Source organism: Mus caroli, chromosome 13 (assembly GCF_900094665.2).
Source record: "Mus caroli chromosome 13, CAROLI_EIJ_v1.1, whole genome shotgun sequence".
Taxonomy (NCBI): Eukaryota; Metazoa; Chordata; class Mammalia; order Rodentia; family Muridae; genus Mus; species Mus caroli.
Genome location: NC_034582.1, coordinates 9426734 through 9440723, shown reverse-complemented (window position 1 = coordinate 9440723; position 13990 = coordinate 9426734). Strand labels below are relative to the sequence as shown.

The following is a 13990-nucleotide window of genomic DNA, read 5'->3' as shown; positions in this document are numbered from 1 at the left end:
AGGCCCTGTCTCATGAGCTATTACTATTCATGGTGCTCTTAATCTAAGCCATTGGCTATTGTTTCCTTCTCTCTAGCCACATGGTATCTGTGCTTATCTGCATGGCTGCAGCCATACAGTCTCATCTTGAGTCCCGGCTTGTACCAGCAGTGGACTATGGCTTGTTGTTGGTTCCACTCCTTGAGAAGAACACTGGTCCTTGCACAACCAGTGATTAGTAACAGAACTTCCAGATACACCTTGTTCTGCAACAGCCATGGACTGAGATCTCGTCATCATTCACAAGTCATTTATACAGGTTTAAGTCTATTTTTAGCAAGTTTATTTCCAAACTGAAGTGGCAGTGTGTAAAAGGTAACAGCATGTGATGACTTCCAGGAATGTGTTCTATAACATGCATGTTACAAAGCGTTTCCAACATATACATATTAGGTCTCATGCTCAATAAATAATCCCCCCCATGAATTTTTTAATTTTTACATAAAAATAGAATATTGCACGCTTAACAAGACCAGATATTTTGCATATTTTCCTCTTTAGATAAATGATGAAACTTGGCCCTTAAAAAAGCCAAGACTGCATAGCATTCCTATTCTAATAGGAGACTAACTTGAGGTTCTCAGTAAAAAAAAAAAATGAGAGCTAGACATTAGCTGAATTTTTAAAAACAAATCAATCACTTCAACGTGAGTAGGAGTAATGTTATCTCTGTTCTGAAGTGGACTTTAGGAGTAACAGGTGGCCCATGTCAATGGGACCTAAAGGTCCCATGAGGCCCTGCTCTCCCTGTGCCTGTCTCCACAGCAGAGACTCTGGAATTGCTTCTTGTGGATATAAGCAGAATGTTTTACAAAGTCTGGAAGTTACAAAAGTAGTTCTGTAAACATAATATGAATTAGATTTCCATAACAAATGCACAAGCCAATTATAGGCAGCAACACATGCTTCTCTCCCACGCTGATATAGTTCTGAGCCTACACAATAGTTTTCAAAGCCATTAAAGCAGCACCTTGAGTAAGAGCCCAGTAATCCCAGAGTTCCAGAGCAGGGCTGCTGTCACGTGCCACAGTGCCTGCCCCAGGATTCTCAGAGCGTAGCTTAGTAGGAACACGTAAAACCAACTGATAACTTACTCTGCCTTCTGTCTGCACACTCGCTTTCCTTCCTTCACACTTTCCTAGCTGCTGTGCCTCCATCACACTGCTAACACTGTAGGTGCTGTGTGTGTGTAGCTTCCCCGTGCAGGCGTGTTCAGTGCCCTGTCAGACGGACTGTCACGGCAGGTGCTAACAGACTTACCGCTATATACACCATCAGTAACTAGGTAACCAGTCACTGCACCAAGGGCGCTGATACCTAGTGTTACGGACTTTAAGTAGAAGCCTATGAGGAGCTAGGATGCGAAGGAAGCAACAGTCCCTGAAGCTCGTGCCCCTGGCTCTCCTTTGGGCAGAGAGGACAGCAGCCAAGCTGGCCGAGAGAGACGCAGCAGCAGCAGCAGAGCTCACGTTCTGCTCAGAGATCCCGGATATATTGGGCGCAGAGGCACCCACTAAGAACCTGCGTTCTGAGTCCTGAAAAGCCCTGGTTTCTGTTTCCTTTTATTGGGTGTGCTGAGTGTAGGGGTACACTTTTAAAATATAATGCTTACTATTTTAGATAATTAGCCAATTTAAGTTCTGCTCTTTCTTTTTGAAAAAGGAGGAGAACAGAGATCCTGATCTTTGATTCAGCATAATTTTTTGGGAAAAAGCATCAAGATTCTGACTTTAATTGGCTAGTGTGTGCAGACCCAGCCTTCCACACCATTATGGAATGAGGGCAGGGCTTTACTCTCAGGCCCACGGAGGCTGGGGAAACGTGCACAGAGGCACGTGTATGTCATTCCTGGATATCTGCTTAGTCATCTGCTTCTGCAGTTGGTGGAGCCAGGCTCGCAGAGCGGTACTTATGTCCTGCGGGGACGCTCCTTCTCTTCATCCAGCTGCATAGCTGCTGAGGAAAGAGTAGAACATGGGCAGCTTCACGCGCTGCTGGTCCTTCCGGCACCATGCGATCACTGTCCCCTCACTGTTGGCAGTGTACAAATGGTGGCCATCACAGGAGAATGTCAGGCTGTGAAAAAGCAAACCCATTGGTACATATCAGATCTTAACGCATAGACTGTGATGCTGCAACTGAGGTATTTCCACTCCAGAGAATATTAAACGAAAAGACGGCCAGCAGACTGTCTGTGCTGCCTGATGCTAACACAGTCACCCCCCCAACAAGGCTCAGGCTCAGTTTAACTAGAATAAAACTGGGGCCCCAGAGCTCAGGCCTCTGGCTCGGAGAAACATCACAAAGAGATCACAGTATTACATTTTGCCTTTAAAAATCAAATGACATTTGTGTTTTTATTCATTTGGACAGAGTCATTCTATGTATTTCCAGAAACTTGCTCTGTAGACCAGGCTGGCCTGGAACACAGTTCCCCCTGCCTCTGCATCCCAGCTGCTGGATTAAAGGCGTGCGCCATCACACCAGGCCTTAAGTGGCATTGATTTTAAAGATATATTTTGCTTCTCTGGAGGAAAAAGGGAAAGCAGTGTATAATGTAATTAATAGATAACTTAGGTTCATTAAATTTTAATTTCAGTACAATCAAAATAAATTTATTTTAATTAAGTATAGTTTGAATATTATAACTACTAGTTGGGTTTTAAAGGCAAGTCTGTAAGCTGAGTTAAGGGTGACTGCTGTTTGTTCTGTCAAGCACATCCCTGTGGCAGCCAGTCACATGACTGTCATTGCAGAGGTGGAAGTGGAAACAACAGTTTCTATGGTTCCTGAGGCTTCCTGGCACTGAGCCAGCCTGTCTTTCCACTAGACATTAGATACCAGACACTGGGTTCCACACGACAAGACTGTGCTGGCTTGTTGCTGGTAACAGGTCATTTGTTTCATGGGTTAGAGGATGGCTTTTCATGAAGCCTTCACACCTGCATTCTTTGGGTCTATATGCTTTAATGTCAGAAAAAATACAATTACACATTTTTTAATGAAGAATAAAAGGTGGAGGTAGATCTTACCTTATGATGGGCTTATTTGATTTGGGAAATGTAATCTCTCTCACAGGCTTCAAGTCCCATGTGCTCCATAACCTGGAGGGAAGAGAAGCCATTATTCAATTATGCAAACTAAAACCACACACACACACACACAGACACAGACACACACACACACAGACACACAGACACACACACACAGACACACACACACANACACAGACACACACACACAGACACACACACACATACACACACACACACACACACACACAGACACACACACACACAGACACACAGACACAGACACACACACAGACATACACAGACACACACACAGACACACACACACAGACACACACACACATACACACACACACACAGACACACACAGACACACACACACACAGTTTGCTGAGTTGCAGGATAACCTACTGCAAAGAGCAGCATTGCCTTTGGGAAGTCTGCAGGCACTGTAGGTGGGAAAGAGAACTCTGCCTACTTTCATATGGTTACTATTTTATAGTAAATACTTCCAAGCTGCACTAGCTTTACTGTAAAAATACAACAGGAAAAAGGACCTACATCCAAAGTGACTCTAAATCTCTAAATACTGTATTTTAATATACGTAGACATTAAAATTCATTTCTCAAACTGCAGTGAGCCAGGACTGGGGGGAAGAGTCAAGTCTTCTCTTACCTTACAATGCCATTTTCTAATCCCCCAGCAATGACGTTGATGGAGACTCCCTCAGGCTGGTTGGAGAAAGCTACAGAACAAATGATCTCTCTGCAGTGGACATGTCCAACGAGGTCCCCATTCACTGTCCAGAGTCTCAGGTCACTGCCCCCGCCAGCTGAAACATCAAATCATACCACAGATCACCATAAGTCCCTGGGGCATCTGTAAGGACCGCCCTTGCTTGCTCACTGACGCAGCTCAGAGGAACCCTTGGTTACAATGACTCCGAATGACTACACAGGGAGTGGTGCAGTCTTACGAATTTGGTCCTCTGTGCACAGTGATCAGTGATGAAGTGAATTAGTGGGGAGGGAAATGAATCAGGAATCTTTGTATGATTACATTTCTGTGTATGAACTGGCAAATCTTAATTATGTTTGAAAATACTGAGAATATGATTCTTTAAGAGACAGAAAACATTCTGTGGAAGCCTCAGGAGGAAGCTACTTGAGGGAGCCGGGGAGATGGCTCAGTGAGTCAAATGCTTGTTGTGCAACAGTAAGGCACTGAGTCCAGATCCCGGCAACTACGTAAAAGCCATATGTGGTGGGTGGTTCATGCATGGCACCCAGTGCTGGGGCAAACCCAGGCAGAGTCTTGGGGACTGCTGGCGAATGGGGCTGGGTGAAAATGGTGAGCTCCAGTGGGTCAAACTTACAGGTCCTCTCTCAGAAAATAAGACGAGAGGAATAAAAATATTCCAAGCCAACCCCTGGCCTCCACACACACAAGATGTGCAAGCAGTCCCCCATCCTCAGGACAGAATTGGCTTAAGCCGAGTTTGGTGGCATACAGCTGCAATCCAAGCACTCGGGAGGCAGGAGGATCTTGCGTGTCTGGTCAGTTTGGGCTGCATATAGAGACCCTACTTTACAAAAAAAAAAAAAAAGAAAGGTGACTTATGTGACTTTTAAGAGAGGCAGAAATATATGAAATAAAAATGGTATGTATTTAAAAAACAATTTTTAAAAATCCCCATTCCTCGGAATATCTAGCATAGGATTTTATTTACTAAAGCTGAAGTAAACAAAGTTTTTCTTTTCAAAGCCTAGAGAGTGAGGGGCTTGGGAGGTGGCTCAGTGGGTAAAGTGCTTGAAATACAAGCATGAGAACATGAGTCCAGATCCCCAGACCTGTGCTACAGTTCACACTGTCAACTTGACACCCAGCCTGGTACACCTGCGAGGAATCCTCTAGATCAAGTTTAACCTCTGAGGATGTCTGTGAGAATTGTTCTAGTAAGTTTTATTACTATGGGAAGACACTTAATTGTGCACAGACCCCATTCCCTGAGATGGGGATCAGAGAAGGCGAGTTGAACACTAGCTTTGTGTATGTTAATTCTGCTGCTCACGGTTGCTGTTCAAGTTCCTGCTGCCTTGACTTCTCTCCAACAACAGACTTAACTGGAGTTGAGCCAAATAAGCCTTTCTGCTTTAGGTTGCTTTACTCGGGTGTTCCATGTTAGTAACAGGCAATGAAACTAAGACTATGTAAAGCTAAATACAATTGCTTTTAACACTACTGCGTTCCCATGGTAAGATAGAAGGTAGAGATAGAACCCCTTGAAGTTTGTAGCCAGTTAGCCTGGTGTAACACAGCAGTGAACGACAAAAGAGGCACTCTTGATAGTAAGGCTCTATTGCTGAAGAAAACACCTACACAATTCATTGAACATAGAAAAGTTGAGCTGGTGCCTACACACAAAAGTTGAGGGGTGCCTTCACCCCTCAGTAGGGGTGCCTAATCAGTAGTGCCCTAGTGGTTTGGGCACTGGAGGATATGCCTCACACTACCAAAGGAGAGCAGTAAACACCCAGCTATAACCCTTCAATCTACAATGGTGACTGTATACAAGATGCACTAGTATAATATAGTGTCACAAAGCTTATGGGACTAACCAACCAATATCTGATTGGATTTAAGGACTGCTCCATGAGATAGAACCCATATCATAGACTGCTTGGACGATGAAGAACTGACACTAGAAGTCAGGGACCTAGGGGGAGATCAAATACTACTGTTCTGCAGGAACATAGCAACAAAATGACTTCTAATGATTTCATTCTGCTATACTCATAGATCCGAGTCATGCTCAGCCATCACCAGAAAAGCTTCCTCCTGCAGCAGATGGAAATAAATACAGAGCCCCACAAGCAGAGAGTAGGAGACCCTGGGACACTGGCCCTAAATGGGTTGTTTCTATCTATTCCTTTCCCCCTCAGGGCTCAGGAAGCCCTGCAGAAAAGGAGGTAGAAAGATTGGAAGACCCTTCTGGTCTGGGCCAGTGCCCTGAGCAGATCTTGGGCGTGAAATCTGCAGCCAGTACCACAACACCCAGAAGAAGCTCCACTCCCAGGTGCTCTAACACACCCAGGATCCCAGAATTCCAGTAATTTGGTCACACTAGGATCAGAGGGTCCCAGAGGCAGCTTCACTCACAGAAACTCTGATACACCCAGGATCTCAGGATCATAGGATCCCAGAATCACGGGATCACAGAGACAGCTGAACTCTGAGGAGTTCTGAAATAACCAGAATTCCAGGAAGGACAAGCTCCAGTCAGATATAGTGAGGGCAGGTAGCACTAGAGATAATCAGATGGCAGAAGGCAAGCATAAGAACATAAGCAACAGAAACCAAGGTTACTTGGCATCATCAGAACCCAATTCTCTCACAGTAGCAAGTCCTGGATACACCATTACACCAGAAAAGCAAGATTCAGATCTAAAATCACTTCTCATGATGGTGATAGAGAACTTTAAGGACATAAATAACTCCCTTAAAGAAATACAGGAGAACACAAGTAAACAGCTAGAAGCTCTTAAAGAGGAAACACAAAAATCCCTTAAAGAATTACAGGAAAACACAATCAAACAGGGGAAGGAAAGGAACAAAGCCATCCAGGATCTGCAAATGGAAGTAGAAACAATAAAATCACAAAGGGAGACAACCCTGGAGTTTGAAAACCTAGAAAAGAGATCAGGAGTCATAGATGCAAGCATCACCAACAGAATACAAGAGATAGGAGAATCTCAGGTGCAAAAGATACCATAGAAAACATTGACACAACACTCAAAGAAAATGCAAAAAGCCAACTCCTAACCCAAAACATCCAGGAAATCCAGGACGAGAAGACCAAACCTAAGGATAATAGGTATAGAAGAGAGCGAAGATTTACAACTTAAAAAGCCAGTAAATATCTTCAACAAAATTATAGAAAAAAACTTCCCTAACTTAAAGAAGGAAATGCCCATGAACATACAAGAAGCCTACAGAACTCCAAAGAGTTTGGACCAGAAAAGAAATTCCTCCCATCACAAAATAATCAAAACACTAAATGCACTAAACAAAGAAAGAATATTAAAACCAATAAGGGAAAAAGGTCAAGTAACATATAAAGGCAGAGGTATCACAATTACACCAGACTTCTCACCAGAGACTATGAAAGCCAGAAGATCCTAAGAGAACACAATGCTAGCCCAGACTACTATACCCACCAAAATGCTCAATTACCAGAGAAGAAGAAACCAAGATATCCTATCACAAAACCAAATTTACACAATATCTTGCCATAAATCCAGCCCTACAAAGGATAATAGATGGAAAACACCAATACAAGGAGGGAAACTACACCCTAGAAAAAGCAAGAAAGTAATCTTTCAACAAACCTAAAAGAAGATAGCCACACAAAGAGAATACCATCTCTAATAACAAAAATAACAGGAAGCAACAATCACTATTCCTTAATATCTCTGAACATCAATGGACTCAACTCCCCAATAAAAAGACATAGACTAACAGACTAGATAGGTAAACAGGACCCAGCATTTTGCTGCATACAGGAAACCCACCTCAGTGACAAAGGCAGACACTACCACAGATTAAAAGGTTGGAAATCAATTTTCCAAGCACATGGTCCCAAGAAACAAGTTAGAGTAGCCATTCTAATATCAAATAATATTGACTTCCAACCAAAAGTTATCAAAAAAGACAAGGAAGGACACTTCATACTCATCAAAGGAAAAGTCTACCAACATAAACTCTCAATTCTGAGCCTCTATGGTCCAAATGCAAGGGCACCCATATTCATAAAAGAAACTTTACTAAAGCTCAAAGCACACATCACACTCCATACAATAATCGTAGAGGACTTTAACACCTCACTCTTAGCAATGGACAGATCATGGAAGTACAAACTAAACAGAGACACAGTGAAACTAACAGAAGTTATGAATCAAATGGATCTAACAGGTATTTATAGAACATTTCATCCCAAAGCAAAAGAACAGACCTTCTTCTCAGCACCTCATGGTACCTTCTCCAAAATGGTCACAAAACAGGCCTCAACAGACACAAGACACTGAAATAATCCCATGCACCGTATCAGATCACCACAGACTAAGGCTGATCTTAAATACCAACAAAAACAACGGAAAGCACACATACACATGGAAGTTGAACAACGCTCTACTCAATGATAATTTGGTCAAGGAAGAAATAAAGAAAAAAATTAAAGTCTTTTTAGAGATAAATGAAAATGAAGACACATCATGCCAAAACTTATGGGATACAATGAAAGCAGCGATAAGAGGAAAACTCATAGCTCTAAGTGCCTCCAAAAAGAAACTGGAGAGAGCTTACACTAGCAGCTTAACAGCACACCTGAAAGCTCTAGAACAAAAGGAAGTAAATTCACCCAGGAGGAGTAGACAGCAGGAAATAATCAAACTCAGGGCTGAAATCAACCAAGTGGAAACAAGAAGAACTATTCAAAGAATCAACCAAACCAGGAGCTGGTTCTTTGAGAAAATCAACAAGCTAGATAAACCCTTAGCCAGACTAACCAGAGGGCACAGAGACAGTATCCAAATTAATAAAATCAGAAATGAAAAGGGAGATGTAACAACGAAATATATCTCAAAATAATTATTGTTCGTTGAATATTAACAGCTGAAAATATTAAAGTCATGTTCTATAAACCTCATGGAAGCATTATTGATAATTTTTCTCACTGTGCTTGAAATTATCATTTTCTTAATGTTTAACCTCAAAGAGTTTTTGCTATTTTGAAAATTTTAAAATATACTTACTGATAAAATAATTTCTCTCCTAGAAACAGATAATCTTTTAAAAGTAAACTTATAGTTAGACAACGTACACAGATACATAATGCGTTTTAAATACTCTCTCACTAGGTCAGGTGGTACCATACAAGGGCTTTTGAATATATTTCTTAATGATTCATTTTTAATATTTTATGCTCTTTTAGTATGCTTAATTCCCAAAGAATATTTTGCATGTTTTGAAACAATTTAGTATTCAACATTAGATATAGGATCCTCAGTTATGGATAGTATTGAATGTTCATTAATGATATTTTTAGGGTATAAAAAGATATGAATATAAAAGTTAACACATTTTTATGTATTATTTGATTTGCAAAATACTCATTATTAATATATTTTATGTATAAAATGCATTTACATAATAAAACATTTAAGAAAAAAAAAAGAAGGATTGTAAGAACCAGAGGGGGCGGAGGACAGCAAGGAAACTAGCCTTGTAAACACATAGGAGCTCAGAGACTGCAGCAACATGCACAGGCTGGGCCTGATGGGGTCCAGGTGCTGACAGTGGAAGTGGAAATGAGCCTAAAGCCTTATCCCAGAAATTATCTCCAATTGATAATCACTCACAAGTGAAAAAAGTCACTTTTCTCCAGTGGAGTCTTACTGGACATACAAACCACTCCAGAAGAAAATTACCAATAGAAAACAAGCCCAGTGATATTTTTAGAGGTTTGGTTGCTTTTGTCTCATAATGCTTTGTTTGGGCATTTCTTTTCTTCTTTTTTTACCCTACAGATCTTTTGCATATGGTTTCCAATTTTGTATTTATGGGACTTCGTGTTTGCTAATGTATCTCTACACTTATATATATGTTTCTTGTGAGCGCTCTCTCTCTCTCTCTCTCCGTCCTTCCTTCCTTCCTTCCTTCCTTCCTTCCTTCCTTCCTTCCTTCCTTCCTTCCTTCCTTCTTTTGTTCCTTCCTACCCAGGTTTGTTTGCATTGATTCTGTTATTTTGTTAAACATTATTATTTTAGTTTTTCTTTTAGATGCCTGTTTGTTTTCTAATGAGTTAGGACAAGAAAGGGGGTGGAAGTGGGTTGTGGGGAAGATCTGGGGGGAGGGAGCCATAATCAGAATATACTATGTGAGAAAATTTATTTTCAATTAAAAAATAGAGAAAAAATAACAAAAAGATCTAGAACAGGTAGTCACAGAGGTGGAAGTAAGAAAGCAGGTGACCAGTGGTATTCCAGTGAGGTGGGCGAGGAATGGGGACATAGTGCTTAGTGACCACAACAAACTTTATTTTGAGGTCAGTGGGAAAGTTTCTGAAATACTGGTGATAGCTGCAATGCTGCTGATGTAACTGAGGCACTGGGGTGCATACTCAGGAAAGGCTTCTAGGTAGCCTCTATGCTATGCACTAGACTCTTGCCATTTCCTCAGTGCCATTGTGACTTCTAATTGTAAAACATGGTTTGGGAGATGCAGGAAACAGTAAGTAAAAAGAGATCCATCTTCTAAAAGAAAGACACATTTTAAAAAATTAAATTCTATGTGGGTGTGTACATCCGAACGCAGTGCCTATGGAGGTCAGAGGCACAGATCCCCTGGAATTGGGGTTATGCCTGGCATGGATAATGGGAACCAAACCTGGGTCCTTTACAAGAGGGGTTCACACTCTTAACCCCTGAATCATCTCTCTAGCCCTGAGAATCACCTCTTTGATCATGGTCCATGGATATCTCATGGCTTAACCCTTCAAAAGGAAAAGTCTAACCCTGGACCTGATGCCCTTAAGCGTGGTATGTACTTTATTAGTCAAGGCAGCTTACCCGGCATTTTGAGACAACCTAAAACCAAACCCATCCGTTTAAAACATACAGTTTAAAAACTGTATATAGTAAAGGGAGAGGTCATTATTCCATACCAGATTGCTTTCATGCAAAACTTAACACATGATCTGAAAGCTGCAAGGTTGGGCATCTCTGTTCTTATCCACAGTCTTGGAAATGAAAAGTTGGAGAAGCAGCTGGCTCTGAGTCTTAGAGCACTGCTCCAACTTCACAATGCCAGGCTAATAGAGGGCCAGGTCACGCACATCCATCGTCCCCCAAAGACAGGCATTCTGATCCAGAGACAGAATGGCTAAAGACAGAAGAAACTGACTACAGTATTTTCATAATTTAACTTCAGCCTTATCATTATACAAATCATATCCCATAATAAGAATGGAAGAATTGAAAATTTTGGTTCAAGTCTGCTTAGATGTATCCTCTGAAAGGTCAAGACTTTGTAGGCTGCATTTTATGACTTAGTTCCATTTGAGTGCTAAAAGCAAATAGGAGACCAGTATAGTTCATTGTCCACAAGTGTGGTTTGTCTTAAAAAGTATTTTTAAAATTACATTAGCTATATCTAATGCTTTTTCATGAGTCCTTTTATACATTTCTCAAGAGGCCTTAAAAACATTGAGAAGGCATTTTGTTCAGGTTAGAACAATTTCTATGCAGCTCTGTTATGCTGCTCACTATCCAGGGATCCCAGAATACCCCACCACTCGCAGATCTAGTAATTAACTCTTCCAAACTGAGCTCTCTTGGGATCAGCCCTAGCTTTCAAATGGGGTCAAAGTAAGAAAGCTGAGAGTTTTTTTTTTTTTTTAAATAAATAACCATTCTTTTATCCCCCAGTGTCTCTCAGTATGCAACCCAGTCAAAGAAAGCTGCCAGTGAGGAGGAGGCCAGGGCAGAAGTATCAGCAAGGCTGTCAGTCATCTACTCCCTTGCACAGCTGAGAACGGACCCTTAGCAGTGGTCAGGAGGAGATAAGGATGTTTTCATGGCGTTATTTTATGACTGAGGCTAGGACAGAAACACTTTCATATCCAAAATCTATAACATCACTGAGGCAGTGACTTTGCTTGACTACAAAAATGAATGACTAGCTGGCCATGCTGGGCATACCTATATTCCCAGCACTTGAGAGGCTAGGGTAGGTGTTGCTATGATTTTGAGGCTAGCTTGGGATATGTAAATAATAACAAAACAATCAATCAGTGTCCAATAAAATAGCAACAAAACCCCAAGAGACACCTATGATTTGAGCATTTAGTCACTGTCTCTGGACCCATTAAAAAGCTCCCAAACCCTGGGAACCCTGTCTTCTCAACACTCAGGCCTTGGCTCTTGGCTGGGCTCCTGGCTTTGGAGTCAGAATTAGAGGGTTAGAATTTTCAGATTCTGCTTTCTGTGGAAAAAGAGAGAACAGAGATTACACTGCCACTAGCCTATACGAGCCTTCATAGAAGCCCTGCCTGACTTGATTACTCCTGAGCTCGAGCACATAGCCCTGTACATCCCAAGTCTAGTCTCAAGCCCAGGAAGACAGTCCTATGCTCAGGGTCCTTTTAGGCCAGATCCTCTTTCGTTCTTCATTTGGCCGCTCACTTCTATCTTCATTCTGGATTGAGATAGCAAGTCTAGGTTGAACATTCCCAATGAGAAATGCTCTATGAACAGAACTTCAAGGCCAGTCTGTGCTATATAGTGTTACCTAATTTTCAAAATTAATAAATAAAATTAATTAAAGAACATTTAAAAATAAAATATAAAATAAAATGAAAAAAATAAAATAAAAAACCCTAATAGAAAAATGGAACCAAGCAAAAAACAGAGGCTTACCCACTAGAGATGTATCAAAGGTGCTCTATATTAAATGGATGTTAAAAAAAGCAAATAGTTTTCAAGAGATTCTTTCAATTTTAAGATCCTTACAAACAGAAATACAAACAGAAAATTCAAGAGCTCTTCAACAGTTGCATCATATTTTAAACATAGAAATATGGGAAAACCATTGTGACCTTTAACTAGGAGGTGTATCTTTCTCCTGAAACTTAAGCAAGTCATACCTCCACTGAATACCTAGTTCTCTCTCTCAGGGACTAGAGACGTACTCAACACTGGCCAATGGCTGGTGCCCCTCTTCTTACTTCATTATTTTCTCCCTGCATAGCCCACTTCCCCTGTTTGGCTTAGGAATGTCTTTCTATTTCAGATGGGTGCCTGCCAATTCATGATCTATCACTAAAAGCCTATCAAATCTGTGACAGTTTAATCACAAATGTCAACTTGAAAGCTAGAATCACCTAGAAGGTAGGTTGCTAGGCATGCCTTTGATTGAGCTAATTGAGATGGAAAGCTCTGCCCACTGTGGGTGACACCATTCCCTGGGCTGAAATCCTGGTATATAAAAAGAACAAAGAGAGCCAAGCATCAGCATTCATTGCTCTCTGCTTCTTGATTATGAACACAATGTGACCTACTGCCATGACATCCCCACCACGATGGACTGTACATTGTCCGAACATGGACAAACAGACTCCCTTAAGTTGCCTTTTTCAGAGTATCTTATTACACCAAAAGGAAAGTAACATCAACAAATTCAATTTGTCAAAAACTTGTTTTCTAGCACAAGAAAGGTAGCGCAGCCAATAGTTAAATACCAAAAGCAAAGCAGTATAGAAAACAAAAGGACTTTCAGATAATTAGGTAACAATAATTTGTTTAAGTGTACTCAAATAAATTTTTACATCTCTCAGGAAAACAACAATTTTAACTCTTGCCTAAGGTAAGAAGTCAGTTTAGGACCTTACATTTTAATATACATCCATGCCATGGCCAAAGTGCTTACACTGATGGGGGCTGAGAAAAGATCTAGCCAGCTTGAGTCAGGAAATGGACAACCCTAGACTTAAGCTGGGAGCAGCTCACCTGAGTCACACACAGTAGCAATGTCACCTGACGTTTCACTGGCAGAGACAGCCGTCACAGGGCTTTTGTGTCCAGCCAAACTTTGTACATAGCATAGCCTAAAAAAAAAAAGGACATGAATTTGCATATTCAGTCATACAGAGGATTAGAGTCTTTTGTTTCCTATCCTCAATACGTCTAACTCTTCTTCTAAGGTATTTGACTTCTGACTTTAAAAAGACTACAGAACTGCTCTTACTACCTTTAAGTATGTGTTTCATGTCTAAATTGACAAAATAATGACATGATTTTAGTGTCTTTATTATCTACTGTAAAATATGTAATATTTCAAGGAACATGTGTGGATGAGTTGTCGG

General features: G+C 41.1%; 1 protein-coding gene across 3 annotated transcripts in view; it reads right to left on the bottom strand.

The window, feature by feature from the left end:
- Positions 1-284: 284 nt before the first annotated feature.
- The window catches only part of Lyst (lysosomal trafficking regulator), a 173671-nt gene continuing 159965 nt past the window's right edge, over positions 285-13990 (bottom strand). For 2 of the 3 annotated variants that reach the window (XM_029468642.1, XM_021180035.2), the window contains 4 exons: positions 13635-13732; positions 3748-3904; positions 3072-3143; positions 286-2115 (listed from right to left, as the gene is read on the bottom strand). In XM_029468642.1, coding sequence (XP_029324502.1) covers positions 1977-2115; positions 3072-3143; positions 3748-3904; positions 13635-13732 — 466 coding nt within the window. In that variant the 3' untranslated portion in view covers positions 286-1976. Of the gene's footprint in view, positions 2116-3071; positions 3144-3747; positions 3905-13634; positions 13733-13990 lie in introns of all 3 variants that reach the window. The other variant, XM_029468643.1, reaches the window with a different exon arrangement.